Raw genomic sequence first — 23,621 nt, forward strand, 5'->3', positions numbered from 1 at the left:
AGGTGGAACACTTGGCCTCAAGAAGGAAGGAATGCAACAAACCAATGGCGCCTCAACACCCACGGCGCAAACTGGGAAAGCACGACGAATAAAAGACAGCCCGGAGGCATCGCGAATTAGCTGCACCAACAATCGAAGCTTCTATGCGCGCAAAAAAGGAAGGAAAAACATCCACGTATCTCTTTCATTCTCGGTAATTAACGAAGTCCCTCGGTCGGTGTAATCTTCGCACGCGCTTTCGAGCTCTTCGCCTTTCTGCATCGCCAACGGCCGCACGTGCTTTGCAAGCGAAGGGCAGTCCCTTCCCTATAGGTAACGCTGAGCAAACCGATGGGAAAAAAAGACTAAGGAGACGGGTGAACAGAAAGGTCCAGGTAGCAACGCGAACAGAAGTAGGTCGCTGACTCGGTCGTGACGCAACGAGCTGCCACATTTTTTTTTTCGGACTCCATTTAACGTGTGTTGTTGCGAAACACCACTTGCGAATTCAAGCACCTCTCGCAAGGATTATCTGCATCTCTATTACTTTCTTTAAGAATGGTGGTAAAGTAAGGTCAAACGGATTTGTAATGACAGGCCCACGCACCCAGGAACAGACAACACTTGGAAAAACAAAACACGCAGAGCGAGAAAAGACAGACAATTGAGCTAACGCAGACAACGGACAGGCACAGAAAACTAATATACAGAAAACACGCCGGCACAGACAACACAACGTCGAAAGCAATGCATGGACGCAGACAACGCGCAAGGACAGAAAACACATATGCGCATAAAGCACAAACAAACAAACAGAGAGACGGACGGACAGACGGACGAGACAGACAGACGAGACAGACGGACGAGACAGACAGACGAGACAGACGGACGAGACAGACGGACGAGACAGACGGACGAGACAGACGGACGAGACAGACGGACGAGACAGACGGACGAGACAGACGGACGAGACAGACGGACGAGACAGACGGACGAGACAGACGGACGAGACAGACGGACGAGACAGACGGACAGACAGACAGACAGACAGACAGACAGACAGACAGACAGACAGACAGACAGACAGACAGACAGACAGACAGACAGCATCGAAAAGTATTGCAATTGGACAAAATGCCCCAATATGTCGCAAGCAACTCCCCCACCACAGTCAACGGCTCCCGGAACGTGCAAAAGCGTAAGCGATACAGCAAGCCTCAGGACAAACTAAAATCTCCTATAATGGTTGTGCAGTAACGCGAACAAACAATAATACGTTCGGGACAGAGTAGCTTCTTTAGGCTGTGACCTATTTAAAGACAATGGAAGACTTGAGGATATGAAAGAAGTTCGGGGACAACTATTGTGCACTTGCCCTGTATATATCGTCCGGCGCGTATTTCTCGAAACGGTTAACTCACTCCCGATGGCAAGCGACGAGTAAAACAAGAACGCGTTGTTCGCGGAATACGAGCGAGCAAGCGCCCACGCAGAGCCGAGGAGGCACGTACTACGCGTCCCCGCTCTGAGATCGATACAGTCGCCCAATACATTCGCGGCACGTGCTTACCACCAGATTCCAAGCACCGATGACAGCAGGCATAACGCAGACACGCAGACCACTGCCTATAAAGTATACGGGCAGTGTGGTATGTTATACTGACGACGAGAAAAACGTGATTCAGATAAGTGGCCAGAAAGGGCTTCTGCGCACTGTTCGATCTCGCGCGAGCTAAAGCGCTCAGTTTAGCCGCACAGGCGCACCCGCATGCGCCGAAAACGGATGCGATATTCGGTGATGGCATGCGATATCGGATGCAGCTGCCCGCTGCCGACAGCCGCTGAATCGGCACCGTTATTCGAAGGGTAAAAAAAGAGACGACCGGCACTTCAAAAGAACTTTAAACCTTTGAGGATATTCTATTAAGGAACTCCAGATAGATGACGATTATCGCTTGTGAGGCAGAAAGACTCCTCCAGCACATCTTTTTAGCGGGTCTCACGGAAGTTTAAAAAGAACTTCTGCACTGGAAATTATGCATCCATCACCACTACGGTGAAGTCGAATTACCGCAATAATATGGCGGCCGCAGCAGCCACCATTGAAAGGACAGGATAAAACGTCTGCGCTCAGTACCGGAAGGGGCGCCTTTTTCTACCACGACCGACAAGTCCATCCGCGAAATCTTTTACGGGCTCAGTGTGTCTCCTGCTGGTTTCTATAAAAAAACCTTCATGTCCTGACAAACTTTATTGGGTATATGTCGTCATGAATAACAGACAGGTTACCTGCTCGGGAACACCGATCTTTAATTTTAGAATTGACGCGGCGCTTAAGTTAACAGAGCAAAATACAATTCGATTTCTAGACGACGAACAGCAGCCGCAATGAATGTTTTCGAAATAAAGAGTGCCTACGAGCGCTTGCTATTCTTCTGCCGGCTAAGCCTTGTGAGGGTTTACTCCGACTTTTTTTAACATCCTTGGTAGGAACGAAACACTCTTTGTACACTCATGAAAGTGTTAAACGTACACCAAGAGTAGGGAGCGGTGCGCTGGCAAGGGAGTGGGTCGAAGTGTGAAGGCCTAAAAGGGTGCTTCCTTCAGTGGTACGTGATTCAACTTAACTGAACAAAATTGAAAGATGTCTGCGCTCGCTATACTAGGTTTGAAGCCGCCAACTCCGTCTCCACTCAGTCGTGCTTTTTTAACCACCATTCTATACAGGCCCCCAACTAGAACGCGCCGAAGTCTAATTTTAGAAAGCGATGCCGTCGAATGCAGTGCAGCTCCACAAAGAATGAAAGAAGGCGCACTCAGATACGCTGGAAGATTACGGGACTTGAGGCACAGTACCGCGTTTAGACTATACAGGTCACGCCATCCACACATCAAAGCGCAAGACCGCTCAGTAGCCTGCTCAAATGTCCAAGCGCACAGCCAGCAAACAGCAAAACAGTCACCAACACGCGCTGACGCCGACTGCTCGGAGCGAATGCTCAATACGGCATAATTTGTCCACTGCATTTGTAAAATGAATAAAGATTGCGGCTTTACGTCAATGTTATCGCACTCATGGCTTGGGAGGGTGTTGGTATTAGAGAAACAATGGATTATGAATAGTTTGGCTTGTGATGACGCTATAATAAACACGAAACGGTAGGCTGGGTGAAACCTGTATTACCCGGGTCTCGTTTTACTATAGACAAGCAGAACGGCTTTACCTCGATGAGGAAGAAAGTATGACAAATTCCTATACTAGTAATTCCGCGCTAAAACAAGAGATGAGAATAGTGCAGGTGCCCTAGATGGTGTGAATTCATCGTAAATTTTCGAAGCGCACACAAAAGGGTGAGAGTAGCGATAGACGCAAGCAGTTGAAGCGGTACTAAGACAATTTTTCAAAGGTCAGTTCACTCTGCGATACACTTCTCCTGTGCATCTAGATGCGGCTATGAGCGAGTGTGAAGCCGAAGAAATGGTATCATTTATTTTGATAGTATTATAGTCAATATTTCTTGTCCTGCTGACTAACTACCCAGAAAAGAACGCTGACAAGTCTGCATCTTGCCATGTCGTTTTCGCTGGGTTGTCCTTGCATGTTTAGCGCTGCCTTTAAGAATCATCGAAGCGTACCGAATTAGAGCTCTTTGTTGCATCCTGTGAGTGAGGCTCTACTCACTACCGCAGCTATAATGCCTAACAGGGGACCTTATTTAAATATTAGAGTTAACCTGCGCTGCAACAGCACCAAATAATGCGCGGCTATTCGCACTAAGCAACCCAACCCAATCCTCAGGCCACGTCACCTTCTCTAGCAACCCGACATTCCATTAGTCTAGGCGAGGTTAACGATGACGCCAGACATCGGGCACCGAATGAGAGAGGAGGCGAGCGATTCATTACCTGCGTATACAAACATGCCTATCGAGTTCGTACTGGTTCAAACACGAGTCAAAACCAGAAGACAACGCGGATCTATCCAGCAATACGATGTAGCGAGAGAGACGCCCAGGACAATAAAGACGATCACCGAGGGCATCTCTGCTACAGCGGGCTGCACACCTTGCCTTGGCGGAGGTTATTATGGCTGCCGGCGAAGGATGGAGAAAGGGCGAATAAGAAAAACAGAGATGCTAAGAGAGAGAAAACAATGAACGTAGAAAAGGTGCAGAGATTAATTAGTACACGAGCCATGCTAGCCGAGAGAAACGGATATAGTTATGACCGCCGGCAAAAAATGCAAAAAAAAAAGCGTAGGCGAGAGACAACCATATGCGGAGTTTAACGCCTCAAAACCACGATACGATTATAAGAGTCACCGTAATGACGTAATGAACGGCTCTGAAAATTTCGACCGGCTAATACTCTCTAACGCGCACTGACGTTGCATAGTACAGCAGACTCTACCATTTCGCCCCCCATCGAAATGTAGAATCGATCCCGCGAGCTTCGGTTCAGCAGCCGAGCAACGTACCGCCATGGAGAACTGCACCCAGACGTGAACGGAATGGAGAAGGGATGACAGTATGAAATGGAGTAGAAACACATTCGAGAGAAAACGAGAGAAGCGGGGTAAGGCCTTCCTGCTACAAGAGTGGAACAAGTTCAGTACAAAATCTTTTCCACATGCACATGCACACCACTTACAGAAAGGTGGATATATGAGACTCTTTGGCCTGCACAGAGGGAGTAGAGGGGGAAAGAGACACCAAGAGAGCGAAGTGAAGAGCGAGAGGAGTAAATATACTAACCCAGGAGAGGAGAAACACCCAAGGCGGGATAAAAAACGAGCAAGGCCACCAAACCGGAAACCCCCCAAGCACCAAAGTCGCCCGGCAACGAAGAAAAAGAAACACCGGCCGCACCCTCGTGCCGGCTGCCGCTGCGATGTTGCCCCGTCCAGCCCCGTGAGTGTGTCTGTGCGTGCTGGCGTCCAGTTTATCCAGTGCAATCGCCCTTCTTATTATCGCTTGGCCTCACAGCGACCCCCCCCCCCCTAAACAATCCTCCTGTGTGCCTTCGCAACAGCCACGAACCCCTCAACCGAACTCGCAACAACCCTGCCTCAGCGAGAAGCGGAAGGAAGCACCGGCAGAAAAGAGACAGAAAGAAAAACACGGCGAAATTTCTCTGCCAGGACTTCTTCCTATTCGGTGAAACAGAGGTAAGGTGACTGCTATGCCATGGGAATTCCCCTAAAGATAGCCCTTCCCTCTCTCTACCCCCCCCCCCCTTAAGGTAAGCGGTGCAGACAGCCTTACAGCTTCACTGACCCCCTTCCCCCCCGCCCACCATCCCTCCGGTCCCTCAAGCTCATCGGTACAGACTTATGAAGTGTAATTAAAGCTTGACAGGGCAACATCAAAACAAAGAAAAGCTCCAAGCCTTTCGGCTGTGGTTGTTTAAGCGACTCATAGGTGCGGCTTAATTGGATAAGTGTCATCCGTTTGTTCGCACATCGCGATGCCGAATCAGCCCGATCATGTACCTGTTTTAGCCGCCTTTTTGGGTAGTTGAAAAGATGTCGTGTTTCTGGTCTGGTTAGGTTGCTGTAGAGCAGACCTCCCTGGTTAGTTGTGAGTGTGTCTGTGCCCTTCGCCAATCCATGTCTGTTACGCCGTTTTTTTTTTTTAATGTCATATTAATCCGCCCACGTTTACACCTTTCAAATTTTTTATTTTGCTTTTCCCTTTCTGATTTCTCACTGACCTCAAAAGACACCGCGATAGTGAATATCCCAAACTCTACAGTGCCTGTTAAACCCATATTTAGCTTTCGAAGTTGCACTGCACCTGAGTGCATTATCCTTTAAATTTGTTGTGCCCTTTTGGTTCTCACGGGGGATAACTAATTTAAACGTAGTCTTCGGAGACCGAAAGATTCGCTTGAGCTGGCTACTAGCAGTATACTAGCGTAATTATTATCATCGACATCGATGACTTGTCGGTGCTGCTGCTTTTTTCTTTCTTTTTTCAATACATACACGCTTTAGCGCAGACCGTGGGAATTACCGCAGATTGGCGGCCTCCGACCCCACGAACCCCGGCCCATTACCCGAGTTAGGCTGAATCTCTGATACCCCAAACATTCGACAAGTTTAAAGATTAACATCGAAATAGGAATGTGACCGGGTTTCGTGCTTGACAGTAGATATCCGTTCCGGCAATTATGACGGAATGATTTATTCCGCAATTAGTCAATGTATATCTCACGTCTTATTTCCCAGCTGCTCGTAGCAATCGTTGAAAAGCTATTACAGATTGAACACAATTGGGCAGTACACTCACATGTCAGTACATTGATTATGAGTACATTCGAAACTTCACGACCCAGTTACTAAAGATATATAAAAAAATCGCACATCCCACGTACCTTGGGAATACGTGTTATGCGAATCATGCGGAGCGAAGATGACCGTTCTGTAATTTGTTTATTGAGCGATGCGTTATGAAATGACGCTAAATATATGTACCAATTTTGCATGCAGAGGCATATGTTGAACAGTTGTAGAATTTTATATATAGAGTTTGCATTTGCGCGACGATGCCACGGGAACATGAGTATTTTCAACACCAGAAGCTATAAGCTAAGACAAAGCATTGTGGCTCGTGATGATGGTAGCCCTCTAGACACTGCTACATAAATCAACTACAGCGCTTGGCACCTTACTACAATTGAAGATAACCCGACCTGATGGCTGCATCATAGGAGTACATATGTAGTGTTTAATTGGATGTGTCATTGAATAGCCAGGACTGCAACCCCGATTGACGTTCCACGAACATTACACTACAGTGTATTTGAAAAGTACTTACTGTATAGCTGGCGTGCACTGCAGTAGAATGCTCGATTTCCAAGCGGAATGTTGAGACTCGATTGCTGCTGGAACCCTGACATTTATTATTTGCATTCGTCGGATCAACGCTGCAGATGTCAGGTTTCCTTAACGCTCATGCGTTAAAGTTACACATGCATGCTCTAGTAGTTCCTTGGTTGATACTAAATGTCAATCACCTGTGGCCCATACCGGCATACCAGTGGCACATACCCGGCCGCGGGCATGTGTCACTGTCTGGCGGGATGTGTTTGACGACGTACGCGACATATTTTGGTTCCCGCCAAGTTAAAGGACAGACAGACACAGACAGACACAGACGGACAGACAGAGACAGACAGACAGACAGAGACAGACAGAGACAGACAGAGACAGACAGAGACAGACAGACAGACAGACAGACAGACAGACAGACAGAGACAGACAGAGACAGACAGAGACAGACAGAGACAGACAGAGACAGACAGAGACAGACAGAGACAGAGACAGACAGACAGACAGAGACAGACAGAGACAGACAGAGACAGACACAGACAGACAGAGACAGACACAGACAGAGACAGACACAGACAGAGACAGAGACAGACAGACAGAGACAGACAGACACAGACAGAGACAGAGACAGACAGACAGACAGACAGACAGAGACAGACAGACAGACAGACAGACACAGACGGACGGACAGACAGACACAGACGGACGGACGGACGGACGGACGGACGGACTCTTCGCCTCACTCATCATCATTCACTCTGTGCATATGCTGCGATTTCATTTCGCAACTTTTTTTCAAGGTATTCAAAAAATATTACAGAAATATTCTATTCGCGAACGCACTTCACTATTCCGATTTGCTTCGAACGAAAACTTGGTATTCGCATAGCTCTACTGTTATAACTTTGTGCGAGAATTAACATCCCCACCAAGCTCAGGCACCACCTCGCGCAAGAAGTTCTTGACTACCTAAGCACGTGTATGCTTCGTACCCCCATCCCTCATAAACCTATCCACAAACATACTACACGGGTAATAAGCTAAGCAGTTGCAGCCTCGAAGACGTCGAGACGACTTCTCGAACCATCTGCTTCAACTACACCCGTAGCCTAGTGAATGGCTACGAAACCGTGAGACTAAAAATTCTCGATTGTTTCAGTTTTTTTTACACATTTTTTATCTGGCTATGTATCGGGTGTAACGCGTTATATTGAAGTGTGTGTTTCGACATATGTTATACTTCGTGGCCCTGGTTTTCGTGAGCGCCCTTCCAAAACATAAATGAAATATGTATCTTTTTGTTCCTCTGCATCTGAGAAAATGTGTGGGTGGAAGCAGAAGCTTAGTCAGGCAGAGGTAACCTGCTTTTAGTCTCTGGACCTACGCTATCTTTTTTTTTTTTTTGTCCGCATACACATGGTCTTGCCGTTGGTTTATCGGGACGGCTTTAAGCTCTCTCTTAGTAGGGTACCAAGTACTCTAAATCGTTACCTACTTTTTCTAACTCCCCCCCTTCACGGGACGGCTTTAAGCTCTCCCATAGTAGAGTACCATGTACTCTCAATCGTAACTCCCTTTTTTCTAAGCACACAATGAATGGATTTCGACCATGGGAGCATCTAGCATGCCCACCTGTTGCGTTTCGCTTCGATCGAAACGCGATCGCCGGGATGGAACCCGCATCGTTGACGGTCAGTAAACGAGCAGCGTAAACCACCGGGCCACTCCGGCGGCTGCTGCCACTGTTACCGCTATCCATCATCGGTCCGAATGACGCAATAAGTAGAAGACAACGACAAGAGGATGTCACGGCGGGTCGCAGGTGCGCGAGGGACGCTCGCAGGAATCCGCCGCAGGTGGAAATGGAAGAGCCGACAGAAGCCAAGCCGGCGGGCGAGTCACGGTTCATTCGTGGCTCGATAGATACCTGACGAGGGGACACAGACGCCGGCACACGACAAGTCGCGATATCAGAATGTTATCGCAGTGCCGGTTTACAGTACGGTACAATACAGCAATAACCATATATCGCTATTGTTGGCACGTATAGATTTCTTGCGATATTATTAGTCCTCAAATTCAGGATATGTATATTTATTACGTCTCATCCGTTGGAACTGTGCTGATTACGAAGTAAAAACATTTGCACGGTTACAAGCGGCACTGCCTTCGTGGTAGAACATGTCGAACCTCGGCGCATGCGCAGTAAACAGCCGCGCCCAGACACGTACCGCTAACGCGCTCACTGTTTGCTGCATGCGTTGTTCCGTCAGTGTGCGGTTTCACGTGCACCGCAGAAAGGAAAATTGTGATTACAAATGCTTCCCGGTGTTTTCCACGTTACCGTTCCGAGGTTGAACGAAAGAAGTGTAAAGGCTAGGTTTGTTTGTTAGACAACATATTAGGGAGAACTAACAGACAATGATAGCGAAGAAGCTATAGCGGACGTTATTAGCAACAATTGTAACGTGGACAAAGTGGACCTGCCGGCGACAAATCCCGTGGTTAGACGCTCTGACCGCTAAGCTTTCTGTTGCTCTAAAGATAATAGATATCCCGTAAAAACTGGTTGTCGGTCCCTCATAGCGTACACGGTAACGTGGTGGGGAGACCACAATGGCTCAGTGAAATGAGACCACTCAAACACTCACGGAAACGAGCAGACGAAAATTTCACGAAGGCTCCGGTCATGCACGATGAGGAAGTCCAATAAGGCAAGCTACTTGGTTACTGGCAAACTCAGGACGAGAGACGTCATGGGTTCCATACTCGGATTGCTTGGCGAGACTGAAAAATGACAAGACAAGGCGCCTATTCTGTACGAAACACGCGAGCTAGAACAGCGGCCTTCAAGCGTCATTTTAAAGACGATAGTCTTTCTTGAAGACCTCCGACGGAAAAATTTGTGTCCGTCCGTCCGTCCGTCCGTCCGTCCGTCTGTCTGTCTGTCTGTCTGTCTGTCTGTCTGTCTGTCTGTCTGTCTGTCTGTCTGTCTGTCTGTCTGTCTCCTCTTAACAGCACCGGGTACTTGAAACGGCCGACCCCGTCCGCAGTGCCCACCAATGTTGCTCAAGGTTCCACGTTCATACTTGTGCAATTGTCAATTGAAAAGCAATCACTGCGCACGTCTGGGGCACCGTAACGACACGTATATATTCTGCATGTGCGTATTTTACTAGAAAAGGCATACATAAGTAATTTTAAGGACCGTAGCGCTTATAACGCTGCGCTGACCAAGCAACGCTTGCACGGAAAGGCGAGAGTTTCCAACGCTTTGCTAAAACAAAACGGTGGTGGCACCTACCCGTCGTCTTGCGATCTACACCTTATCACCTCTGAGATGGGCGCGCACACCCGTCTCAGTGCCACGCGTTTTGTTTTCTAAAACAACAGCCAGATGGCGCTCATGTCTCACGTGTGACGTGACTAGATGCGCTTGTTCGCCTCCGCTACACGCTCGAGGCACTCTTAACGCAGCGCCTCCAGAATACCATTCACCGATTTTCTTGCGCAGAACATCAAATAAATGTCTTGTTCACACTCTCCACACGCAAGACTGCCGTCTTTCGACGACATTTGCAGATTACGTGCAGATACTGGGCCAATTTTTTTTTAGTTGTTCAGAACTAATAGCCACTTTTTGAAAAAAAACAAAACAAATAGTTTGACTGCCGCTCCCATAGAGTTTCATACAATAATACCTAGAGAGGAATCTGGCGCTGCGATCGTGTGCCCCCATGGGAATTATGGGAAGTACAGGCTTCGGATTGGATCGCATTAGCCAGCGCATTGTCTACGGATCTTTTTCAACAGTTTCAGTTTCGTTCTTCGCGCAGCGCGGACAGAGGGGTGGGTGGAAAGGACTGAAGCTATGCTTTTGTTGTTTAAAGAAGCTGACAACTGCTAGGGCTCTCAATTTACTGACGGCTGGGGCTGTATAAATCCAGTTTGACAGTTTAAGCGAAGCGTCGTCCACTAACCGCTGCGCATAAATGTAGCGTCCCATGCCAGTGCAGGATATTACATCGAGTTAACGTTTGTTGTTAGTGCGTCTAACCAATACTCGTTGAAATCAACTGCAAAACGACGGCAACGCGAAGTAGACGCACCGCCACGCTCTTCTGATTCAACTTCACAACAAAAAGAGAGGTGCGTTTGGGGCAGGCCATGGACTTGAACAGACGCACCTGGTATCGCAGCAGACGAAACGTTAAATGTTTCTCACTTAATACTGGGTTGTTATTTCTATAAATAGATATTGCGTATTTTCGAGGGCAAAACAAGAATGTTTGTTTTGAAATGTTGTAAAGAATAATTCATTACATTTTGATGCCAAATCTGGAACGCAACGGCAGAATAATGCATGCCCTGGTGGTAAATTTGTCCGGGTTACACTTCTACCGCCTAGTCACAAAAGCATTTTGCAATAAAGTTTGCGTACAAAAAAATAAAGCAAGGTTCAATTAGACATACCTTCATATCACTTTTTTTTTTAAACTCAGCAAACAAGCGCCGCGAATCTCAGGAACGTGATCCATCCGAAACAGATCCGAAGCCTGTACTTCCCATAATTCCCATGGGGGTAAAAGCGCCACTGAAGGAGCCTTCGTAGACACTAGCGCCAGATTCCCCTCTAGGTATTATTGTATGAAACTCTATGGCCGCTCTAGTTTGCTCTCCGCGATATTTGTTATGCCGATGACTGGAAGTCCAAGGCGCAGTTGGGATTCGACTTAGTACACCGAAGTTTACAGTGATTGTGAATGAAGATATAGGCAGACAGTGGCTGCGCCAACAAGGTGCCAGAACTTCCAGTTCAACCCGCAAAAGCTTTCCTCGTCACTTTTATTTATCTTGCTTTATGTTATTATACTTTTTGTCTTCCTCTTGCAGTCTTCGCGAAACAAGAAACAGCGCGTGGTGCGGGAGATAAATCACTTTCCTGCGCGAAGGCGTCGACCCACTCCACATGGGCGGTGCTCGAAATTTGATCGAAATACCAACAATCGAAGAAGGCACCCATGCGCTGCCAGGGTTATTTGGATAAGCACCTCCGCTCCAGATCGTCTTTGGAGGCGTCTAGAGTTATCAATACTTCTTTTTTTCAATGCACATTTTCTTCGAGAATTCGTATACTTTAAGGGTGAAGCGAAAGGGCTAGGAATATCTCGTTCACTTCCGTCTTTACAACGCCTGCTCGTTGAAAAGTACGTATAGAAACGTGTTCTCGCGGGTCATGACGTTGAACAACCAAGCGATCGAACTGTCCTACGATTTGGTGACATTATGCGAACTTTTACCAGGCCAAAGAAACGATCAAAGTGCAGACGAGCAACTCCCACAGTTCAACGGCAGCAGTGAACATGGCCGTCAATGGTCGTCAATCTCACCGTCGGTAATAACGTCGGGTTTTTTAGATGCGCAATCTAACATTTCTGGCATGGTAATCTTCTCAACTCTGCAAAAACTCGCACAGTCCCCGGTGCATTCTGATAAGTACACGCTTTTGATGGCAGTCACCTTTCACCATAGGACGTCATGAAAACGTCGCATCGCGATTTCACAAATTTCGCCTGTCTGTGACGCCACGAGATCACGTCACCACATTATTTCGCCAGCGTTCCTGTTGGCGCCGGATGCTGAACGCCACTTCAGCACTTTTTTTTAAGGGCCACAGAAGTGTCATACACTGCTCCAAATGATTGCCAGCAACTTTTTTCGGACGTCAGCATTCATCCTAGTGCTCAACGCGGTAATATACACGCATCAGTAAACGAAATGTGCTGTATCCCACAAGTAGTGCTAACAGCCCCTTCCAAATGATAATACGTTTTTCTGCAGGGCGCCACAGTACGGCGGCGAACGTAGTTTAGGCAGCATTCTGTACGGGTTACAACAGGGCAAGAAAATTTTCGCATACCGCTACGCCCCCTCTCCACTCATTGTTTTTATTCTCTCATTTTTACGATGGGTTAGATTTAGGGCACGACATCTGGGCTCACTTGCGAGGCGCGTTTCACACGATAAAGTAACAACGGCGCGCGCTCAGGTGTGCGGCGACAGCACCGGATATCTATGGCCTGGACGACGAAACTAACGCACCTGCAAGTAGGAAAAAAATCTTTTTTTTTTTTGAGCCGTTACTTTGGCGACCAACGTGGGCGACGGCAACGTTCGCAGCACGTCGACTCCTCACGCGTGCAAAACGCAGTCACCGCCTCCCCTAGAAAGATGCCTGCCACATCGCACGCTTCCCTATGGGGACGGGAAGTTCCTCGCAGTTCACTGCTTTCTCCGCAAGAAGCGCTCGCAGCCGACACTACTAGGGACAGTGAACGCAAAATAGACTTTAAACGGCTAGAAATAACTAGGAGGAGGCTAACTGTTTGGTGGCTACAACAATCGAGGCGCGAGTGAAAATAAATCCTTTATGGCTAGGTGGCATAAGCCACCAACAGATCTAAAGGGGCCATTCCATTCCATCCCATCCATTCCATTCCATCCACTCCATTCCATCCATTCCATTCCATTCCATCCATTCCATCCATTCCATCCATCCCATTCCATTCCATCCCATCCCATTCATTCCATTCCATCCCATCCATCCATTCCATCCATTCCATTCCATCCCATCCATTCCATTCCATCCATCCATCCATTCCATCCATTACTTCCGCTCGATTCGAAAGTGACGCTACCACAAAGACACGACCGTGTTGCCTCCGAGACGGCAGTAGACATTGCTCTATTCTCAGCAGCGGCAAGGTTTGAAGCGGCCGCCGCAGCGAGCACTCAACGCCGACACTGTTTCAGCAGCGGAGGAGGAGACAACAGGAGAGGGCGGGAACCAGCTTTTCGGCTCAAGTAGCAGGCATCTTTCTAGAGAAGGCGCTGACGCAGTATGCACTCCCGGCTTCAGTTACTAACATGCCATAGCCGCTTTTGCCGACTAGGAAGCCCGTATTTCCCGCGAATCGTTTGGTGGCTACGGCGACACATTTTTGTCTTGAAGTTGCGTCGTCCGGCCGGTACGTATCCGCTGCGGTCAGCGGACCAATGGGCGCACGGCTTTGTTACTTTATCTGGTCGACTGCGTCTCGCGAGTGCCCTGACCTAACGAGATCAAGGTTACCATGGTTTACCGCAAGCGTGCTTATAGGTTACCGTTGTTTAAGGTCTGCGCGTCTGAATTGACTGATGACTCAAACTACAGGTGGACAACGTGGCTTCCATTTCTCGCTGAAATGAGCTCCACTGAGAAAATCTTAAGGCTGGTCGGCCATTTTGGCGCAGCGTGGCACAATTTCAGCAAATTTCGCGGTTCTGGCGTGAATGGGAATAGGAAATCACATTGGTGCAGCTGTTGGACCCCCGAATAAAGACGTGACAATATATCCGCCTCGTCCACTCACCGTAGGCGGTGGGCGACGGCGGCGGCTCTTCGGACGACGATCCGTACAGCGGGGGAGAGTGCAGCACGGGGGTGGTGCAGGCGGAGGACGAAGAGTGGCGCCTGCCTGTCGAGGCCGCAGAGCCACTGTCCGGAACCACCGGTGGCGCCACTTTCTTGATGGTGCTCGACCGCAGGGTCCCATTGCGCTGCAGGCCGCCAACTGGCAGAAAAAACGGAAAATGAGCGATTATAGGCAACAACAGTTGCAGGCACAGCGCGAAAGGGTGGCGCGGGTACAAAAACGAGTTCCACGGTGTTGTACACCCACTCAAACACGATAAGACTAGAAAGAAGTGGAGAACGCGGTAGACAGTTCTGGCTGGTGAACTTGAACTGCGCTTGAGACGAGTTTAAACCACTCAAATATATATAAAACTTCCACTTCATTAACATTAGGGCAGTACATGTTTAGTATTCTTCAGCAAACATTTCTCCGTTTCCATTGTATCGTGTTATCGAAAACCAGGGCCATAACCAACTTTATTTCGTGTGTGTGTGCGTGGGGGAAGAGGGTGGAGGAGAGATGAAGGTTAAGGATGTGTTAAACTGCACTTTGTACATGTTCGTGCGTGCGTTTACAGTTATGTGTACGAACGCGTGTACATCTGCATACGTAAAATTGCATAAGCATACGAAAACTACAAAATCTGAATGATGGAGCGCACTTGAGTTAGCAGAACCGTCAGATTACACACGCCACACAATCATTGAGCAGACACGACGCGCTTGTGTACAACGTGCGACCTAACGCGGTGTCGCGCATGAACGTGACCGCACGATAACAACAAATAGGATAAACGACTCGGGGCACGCATTGAGCCAAACCGAGTCACAATCCAGGCGAGACAACCCACAAAGATTACGGGGCGAATAGGTACATGTACAAGTGTCACGACGAACAATAAACGAGCCAGATAGATAACGGATCTATGTAAACGCCAACCCATGGAGAAACCGATAAGACGCTCCTGGACAATGTGAAGAATGACAGAGGGGAACCGGGAATGCGGGAGACAGGCGCAGCCACGAAGCAAGACAAATCAGCGCTTCAGAATGAGATAGAGTGAGGGAGACGCTGATAAATAGGGCACCTAGGTAATACTGACAAAAGGAGGACCCCAAAGGGGTGCAAAAACAAATGGACTCGTCGGCCAACACAGGCGTGTGCAAGGTTCCCCATCAGGAGAGAGGGAAAGAGGTCATTGCAGCCATCCTCTCTGGTTCACTCTGCAAAAGGCAACTCACATTACAATGTATAATAAAATTAAAAGGAAGCTATGACGCGATTTCACAATGGCCCGATTTTAGTCCTCAGTAACTAAGCAATGTACAACGGGAGCCTTTGGACGCAATTACCGTCAAAAAGATTTGTAACCATAATATTGCACATAAAAGGAAATGACGTGAAAGAAGCCACTAAGTGACACTACGAGACGAAATCCCCCTACTCCCCGGGCTACTATGTGATTGGAGAGTGCGGCACAAGTCTGCGTGTGTTCATATATATATATATATATATATATATATATATATATATATATATATATATATATACTGAACCGTTGTCTCTTTTCTAGACAGTGTACTTGTTTGCATAAGGCCAAATGCAATACGCAATGGTAGATCCCCCTGCCCCCCTGCCCCCCTCACACACACATATTCACGCGCGTGCCTATGGCAGGCACACGCGCTAGACACAGCAACGGAATGAATAATACGCCGAAGTATGAGCTATAGACAATAATGGCAGCAAGTAGTCCCCCTATCACCGCGGTCTCACAGTGTAATCGGCGAACGCAAACACGGAAAAAGGTCGCAGCGGTGACACAGATGAGACCCAGATCGGGGTCAAAAGCCAGCGCGTAAGATAACCATCGAAGTTGCCCTTCTCAGCTGGCGGTCGCCTTCCTCCAAAGCGATTCCATCTCGAAGGTCACAGCGAGCTTAAATGGGAGCGCATTTGCGAGTCGCGACTTCGTGCGGCGGACGTTGAGCTTAGGCCCCAAGTATGCCGTAGACAAGAAGTACACCGCACCGGACCTTCTGGCCATAGTGAGACGTGTTTCAAGCCTTGCTCCACAAGAAGACTGTAACAGGTGCGTGTCTGAAGGAGTTGATGTGCTGCAGCAAGTTAAGCCGTACGCAAGTAGTCTTCCTTTAAGCAGGACAATTTCACATCTACGAGACAACGAACTGTGCGTGGTGCCTTCGGACAAGGAGGGAGGCTTCGCGGTCCTCAACAAAGACTTGTACCTGAAGAAAGCTGTAAGTGCGGTCGCATCCGTCTTCCAAAAGTGCAGTGGTATTGACCTGGTTAAAGTCAAATCTAAGGCGAAAAAACTGTGCACGCAGCTTAACCTGTCTGAAATAGCAAAAAAGATAGAAAAAAGTGAGAAGTTGGCCCTAGAGATGTTTTTTTCGGCAAAGACACACAAAGCCGACGTGCCATTTCGTGTCATTGTTACAGAGAAGGGTTCTTGGCAAAACACCTTAGGGATGTTTTTGCAGAAAAAGTTGAAACTTTTAGAGATTAATGATCCCTTTCTAGTCAGGAATACAAGGGAGGTCACTGAATTCTTCAAAGAGTATTCTAACTACACTTTGAGTGCTTTTTCCATAGATATCAAAGATTTATATTATTCTCTCCCTCGTGACGCTTTGTATTCATGCATAGAAGAATGTGTTGATCTAATGGGCCACGTAACGTTCCAGAATGCAGCTGGTGTCAGTGTTAGCAGTTTTCTTGACCTGCTGGCTACCTATCTGACCTCTACCTTTGTAGAATGGAACGGTGATGTTTATCAAAATAATGGCGTTTCAATAGGATCTTCGATTGCACCGATTCTGAGTGATTTGTTGCTTGCGAAGTTCGACAGGAACTTGAAAGAGCGGCTGAGTTGCCAGGAAGTTGTGAGAATTTTCAGGTTCGTCGACGACTACCTGGTGGTTTTTAAGTGTGAATCTGCTAGAGTGATGGGGTTGGCATCTGATGTAATTGAAGTTTTTAGTGACTGCTTGAGTCCACTCGTACTGACCCATGAACTCCCAGTGAACAACTCGATTCGCTTCCTAGACATGAGACTTTTGTTCAGCGTGAAGCACGCATGCTGGATGTATGAGCCTCGCGCTATGAAACCCCTTTTGCCTTTCAAATCAGCGCATAGCAAATTGGTTAAGAGAGGCATAGTGAACACCTGCTTCACTAATGCCCTGGACAGATCATGTTTCCATATGATGGAAACAAGCTTCCAAAATCAAGTTGAGCGTCTGAAAGAAGCTGGCTACCCGGATTCGCTTCTCATTTCTGTGGCAGAAACAATAAAAAAGAAGAAAAAGCCCAGAAACAGAGAGAGCACTAATGACAGAGACAAAAGCAAACGTGACAAAGTCGCGGTAATCCCTTACAAGCACCAGCTATCTCACAAGATAAAAAAGCTCGGTCAGCGCATGGGCGTAAAGGTCGTTTTTTCGGCACCTTACAAGCTCTCTCAGCTAGCCAAAAAGACATGTGTAAACAATAGGCCCAAACAAGCTTGCACTGTCAGGCATAAAACCCAGTTTGTCAGATGTAACATGAATGTAGTTTATAGAATTCCGCTATCTTGTGGTGCGTGTTACATCGGGCAGACTGGGAGATGCCTAAATGAGCGCCTGCGCGAGCACGCACGCAATGTGCGCACTGGCAATGAGGGTTTTTTAGCTCAGCACATCAGTAGGTGTGGCTGCCTTGCGCAGTTCGAAAGCACGGTCGTATTGTTCAGGCACAAAGACGATCATACCCGTATGATCGTCGAAGCGGAAAAAATGGCACGGGAACCAGAACACTGCGTCAGCAAACCGTCGTTAGCTCTTTTAGATAAAGAGCTACGGTATCTGGCAAGTGGCGCACATGGTCCTTGAATCTGCTTTTGTCAAACGTTCACGTTTTGTCGATTGTTAAGTGCTAAGTCATCAGTTTTTGTAGATTTTCGTGTTTTCTGTTTCTGTTTCAGTCATATATATGTGGTTTGTGAAAAATAAACCTTCAGTTGATAGTCTGCGCTTGTCCTTGTATCTTCTTGTCGTCCGTGTTTACTACCGCGCAGTTACATACGCTCATAGATGCTCGAGAAAAATAGATCCTCGAGCTGCCTAGATGCTCGAGAAAATAAATAAATAAATAATTAAATAAATAAATAAATAAATAAATAAATAAATGCCCTTCATGAGAATGCGAGTGGCGATGTAGGCGTACTGTTGGGCGGCTGTAGGCGCATGCACAGTTGAGCGAAGCATACCGCTGCAGCTGTTACGATGACCAGGCTTATACCAGATCCGCACTAGCTGCCTGATCACACGGCTGATAGAGAAGATAGAAAAAAATTCGAAAGCAGCATCAAGTGAACAGCACTGCACAGAACATTATAAAAACGCCAGCTGCGTGCAGCTTTTCAAGTGATATTGCGCATGTGGCTGAAACATTGCGCATGTGGCCGGAGTGCTTTGACGGGACCGGGAACCCACCGCGCTAGTCTATAACGAAAGTCGAAAGATCCATCAGTGCGGTTGTCAGCTGAGACGTTGCAATCTATGGTACAGCGTGCCAAAAGTTGATGCATCTGTTCTTCCACCTTTTCCTTCCTTTCTTTCATTTTTTTCTGGTCATTTCTTTCATATCAGTATGCATAATAAAAAAACGACATCATATGCACGGAATGAATAATGATGAGTAGGGCGCACGGCTCGTCAATCCGTCCGTGCTTCCATCCGTGCACCCGTTTGTGCGTCCGTCCGTCCATTTAGTCAACACTTCACGTACCGCCACTTCGCTTCTGTTCATCATATATCCATCATATACAAGCACCGCCATCTAGCGGATAATCCAAGAACTAAACGAGAGTATGTGGCACATTTCTGCTGTCATCGCTTTGTTAACACCGAAAGCGTCATAACGACGCCGAGCTACGTTTTTCGTAACATGTGGACATGCGGATATGTGCCCGAAGACGGGTATGTGCCACTGGTATGCGATTATGTGCCACAGGTTACGCACTACGACAAAGGGGGACGCACAAGCAACGCCATAAAGAGCTTCAACCCTAGAAAAACCTATCGCAAAATATAAACGTGCAAATCAACGTCGCGGAGAGACAAAAGCGTCAATTATATCTCGTTGCAGCAGGTGCACTGGAAACAAGTACTGGTTTGGTCTTAAACAGAATAAAAATGGTAGTATATGTATTAAAAAGGTAAAAAATCACCCTTAAAAAAGAAGGTGGGGAGGGACATGACCATGTTGGGTTGCACGCGACAGTATTAAAGGCTGACGCCACAGCCTTCACATAGCATTTTTGAGGGAGAGCACGCCCATTCAGCGCAGCCCAGATAGAATTATGGCCCTGCTTAGTGAGCCATCTGACGAGAAAATGCCGCATTTCGCGATGAATTAAATGTTATAACGACAACGACTTGGAACCATGTGATTAGTAGGCTACAGGGTAGTAGTAGCCTAAAGGGCAGTAGCCCACAGAGTAGCCGAAATCTCTCTCTTATAAGGCGCTGAGCAGCTTAAGTTCTCTGTAGTTTATTCTTGGGAAAAATGATTGATTGATGGATTGATTGGTTGATTCGAATGTCAGGCAACAGGACAAACAAGGGGGTGGGCGGGCGTTCGTCTTCGTCCGACGCACGTTGCGTACGGGCGTTTCCTCGTTACGATAACCGAAGCCAGCCGCTCCGTCGAGCGCTAATCGAACGAGCTTCTTACATCGAAGCCGCGGGTTCTCTTCGCAAGGCAGCGTCGAGAGCCAGGGTCGGCCGAGACACGGCCGGCGATAAGTGTCCCTTCGCCGAAGAGGCATTACGTCGAATAAGCGAGCGGATCGGCCTTTCTTTCGCCTCGTCTATGTGAGACCATGGACGAGGCACTCCCCTCAAGTACGCATATACACACTCGACACGAGGAGGAACCCGGACGCTGCTCCGATAGACCGCACACACACAGATGATGACAGGCTCCGAGGGCATTCCGTGGGAAAATCAAAGTTGTAAGGCGATACCGAGCTAACAAGTAAATAAACATCGCAAAAGAAGCACAAAAAAAAAAAACACTGCTGCGCGACTTCCGCGAAGAAAGTTGGAAGAATTGCAAATTAGTGCTGCGGAAACGTGCAAGGTGGCGGAACAGTTAAGAAAGGGAAAGGCTTCGTGCTACTAACGGGTGGTTGTTTCTCTCCCTTTCTAAACCCAGAAGGAGCGCAAATTTGACAAATTTTCCCGCTATTGAGCATACTTTTAATTATGCCAGAAAACTGCCTAATAAAGAAAATTTTCATTCAAATACAAACAAGGAGTTAAAAATCACTAATTATCTTGCACAGCCCATGAACTTTTTAACACTGTCTCACTTGGTTGAAATGTACATTTGACAGCGTATTATTGAAGTTACTAAGTGATTGCTTAATAAAACTTGTTGTTGGGCTAGTTGGTTATACATCATATACTTAGAAATTTGGCGCAACCTCGACTCACGCAAACACTCACACAAGCACACACACTTACACCAGAGCAACACGCGTGTCGTGTGTGTTGCTCTGGTGTAAGTGTGTGTGCTTGTGTGAGTGTTTGCGTGAGTCGAGGTTGCGCCAAATTTCTAAGTAAGTGATTGCTGTTTTTGACCTCGACACTGGACTACGCAAATACAAACGAGCTCTTGTTGAACGTGATCACTATATTTGCCAAGAAAATGCAAATAAGCCCGAAAAAACGCAATAAGCGACTCGAAATTTATACAAGATAGTCGACAAAAACAAAAAATAGTAAGTTATATCCACTTATTATAAGCGGAACTGGCAACTTTAACGTGTGCCCACCAGCCAGACTTCTTCACGCGATAGCGTTAAACAGTTCGTTTCCAGAAATTGAAGCACGGTGCTGCAGGCGTCGTTGGTTGCGAACAAAAAATCGAGAACCATGCAAATGAAATAAATTAGTTCCGGGTCAGAGTGGAGATCGAAGCCGGGTCGTTTGCGTGACACGCGGGCGTTCTACCACACAGCCACGCGTCTGCTTATGAATGCAGTGAAGTAAACTTTCATGCTTTACAAACACACGCGTCATATACGCATGCTTCGCAATGCAACATGCACTACTGCCGCAGTATTGCGTGGTACAAGCGTACACTGCGATCGGGCGTCAGAACATGTGATTATCATGATGATTTCGTGGTTTAAAGCAGGTCATCCACTACAAAAGGCACACACGCGTATTCGTTTAAAGCCACGTAGTGGGTGCATAGCAAGTTCGAAAATGTTTCATACACCGAGTGTTTGAAGTACGCTCTACGGACAGGATATGGCTATCACATTCAACTCTTTAGGACGAGGCTTAATTGCAACATTGCGTGTGGGTCTTGCAAATTTGTAAGAAGTATTCGACCAACTAGTCTGCATAACACCCTTGCGAAGCTTAAGGATCCTTTTTTTTTTTCGTTTGTTGACAGGGGTGCGATGAAGAAGATACTCAACAACGACTGATTTGGAGCACGAAGCCACAAAGTCAGTATAGATTTCTCAAAAAGACAAGCTTCGCATCTAGTTGACAAAAATTTTTCCTCGTTTGAAATCGAACCCAAGACCAACGTTTTTTAAAGGGGCCCTGAAACACCTTTTCAAGTAACCGTGGAATGAATTCACGAAAATAGCTTATTGCCTCCCGAATTCAACGCCACAATAATTTTATGAAATCGTTCAGTACTATCAGAGTTACAAAGATTTGTCGCGCGTTGCAATTGCAATATCTCTCCTCTCCATAGTAGTAGTAGTAGTAGTAGTAGTAGTAGTAGTAGTAGTAGTAGTAGTAGTAGTAAACTATATTATGTACATAATCCAGACAGGCTAGAACTCCAGTGTCCCGAGGAATACACAGGGTGAAGGGCGAAGTCTATCCAGCAGGGTGAGGCTCCTATTCCAGGGCCCCACTGGCGCGAGCCATCCGTTCAGCTCTGTGGATCAGCCGCAGCTGATCCACCAGGGCTGGGATAGACAGCAGCGCCTCCCATTTTTCCCATGTGCCAAATGAAAGCACTCGAAACTAAGCAGAAAGAGATGGCAGAGACCAAAAAAAAAAAAAAAAAAACGTCGCGCGCGCTTCGTGATCTTGGCCACTTTTTTTTTTTTCGAACACCCGGCTTTTCGGTGTGATCGTGCGCGCACGCGTCGACAAGTCGCGCCATCCCACGGCGATCTCTGTAACAAGCGAGCGCGCCATGTTCAAATCAGCCAATGGCTGATAGATGGCCTACTACGAGTATAATTTTCAGCGTCTTCCGTGATTTGCCGAAATCAGAGAAAGTAATTTTTTAGTGACTGATAATTTATTGTAAATTCTAGGCCACGCTATAATATTTGGTCCGCGTGTTCTCGAGAGCACCACTACCGATCGGCAGCGCTTTCTGAGCATGCTCAGAAAGTGTTTAAGCTTTAAGCTTTTCAGTTTGTATAAGCAAGAGATGATACCCACCCCAGCATAAATCACTGCCCATAAAATACTTTAATACTGTCCGATATACTCTAAGCCGACGTCACCAAACGCAAAGTTTGACGGACGCATCTCTTGAATGAAGAGATGGGCAGAAACGAAAAGCTGCAACAGAAGGCGATGGACCTCGGCTCGTGATCAACACCGAAATCCCACGCTTCATCGTCCCTTGTTAACCATCGGCACCGGAGTGCTTTGTGCGGTGATGTATTCCTCTGCTGTGCTTTGCTCTCATATAGTGTACCACTACGCATACACGTATATTGACGGCAGTGCGATGCCTTAAGGGAGGCTAGTTCACTTAAACCATCACGTCAAAGTCGAGCTAGTCCCGTTTCCCCCTCCCTCCACGCACAAAAAAAAAAAGACGCTCAAAGGCTGACTACCCAGTGGATACGGCCGGGGCCGTGCTTATTCACACCAAATTCACACCAAAAACGGCGGGACTATTTCTATAGTGCAACAAATCAGAGTTAATGGACTCATCGAGTCTAAGGGTACAAACGGCGAAACCGTTATGACGTTATTAACCAAAGTCACCAACGCAATACGACTAATCAAGAGAGTCACAAACAAACACCAGGGCATGAAAGAGGCTAACGTAATGAGGCTTATTTATTCATTCACCATAAGTCATATTGTATACGTAGAGGCGTATCTGAACTGGTATACAGACGAAAAACTCATGATGAACACACTCGCAAGAAAGACGTACAAACAAGCTTTAGGCCTTCCAGATAGCACCAGAACCAAAATCTGGAGGCGACTTCAAACCAGAGCATTTTTCAACTCGGAGCACACAAATCCATCTACCCCAAACTATACCCGGATAACTCGTGT

At 47.3% G+C, this 23,621-nt stretch overlaps 1 protein-coding gene across 1 annotated transcript in view; it reads right to left on the reverse strand.

Annotated features, from left to right (window-relative positions):
* LOC142793055 (uncharacterized) overlaps positions 1–23,621 on the reverse strand; it is a 186,289-nt gene that overhangs the window by 96,580 nt on the left and 66,088 nt on the right. Inside the window, exon 2 of the mRNA XM_075885730.1 lies at positions 14,224–14,424. Coding sequence (XP_075741845.1) covers positions 14,224–14,424 — 201 coding nt within the window. The remainder of the gene's footprint in view (positions 1–14,223; positions 14,425–23,621) is intronic.

This window comes from Rhipicephalus microplus, unplaced genomic scaffold, assembly GCF_043290135.1.
Source record: "Rhipicephalus microplus isolate Deutch F79 unplaced genomic scaffold, USDA_Rmic scaffold_272, whole genome shotgun sequence".
Lineage (NCBI taxonomy): Eukaryota > Metazoa > Arthropoda > Arachnida > Ixodida > Ixodidae > Rhipicephalus > Rhipicephalus microplus.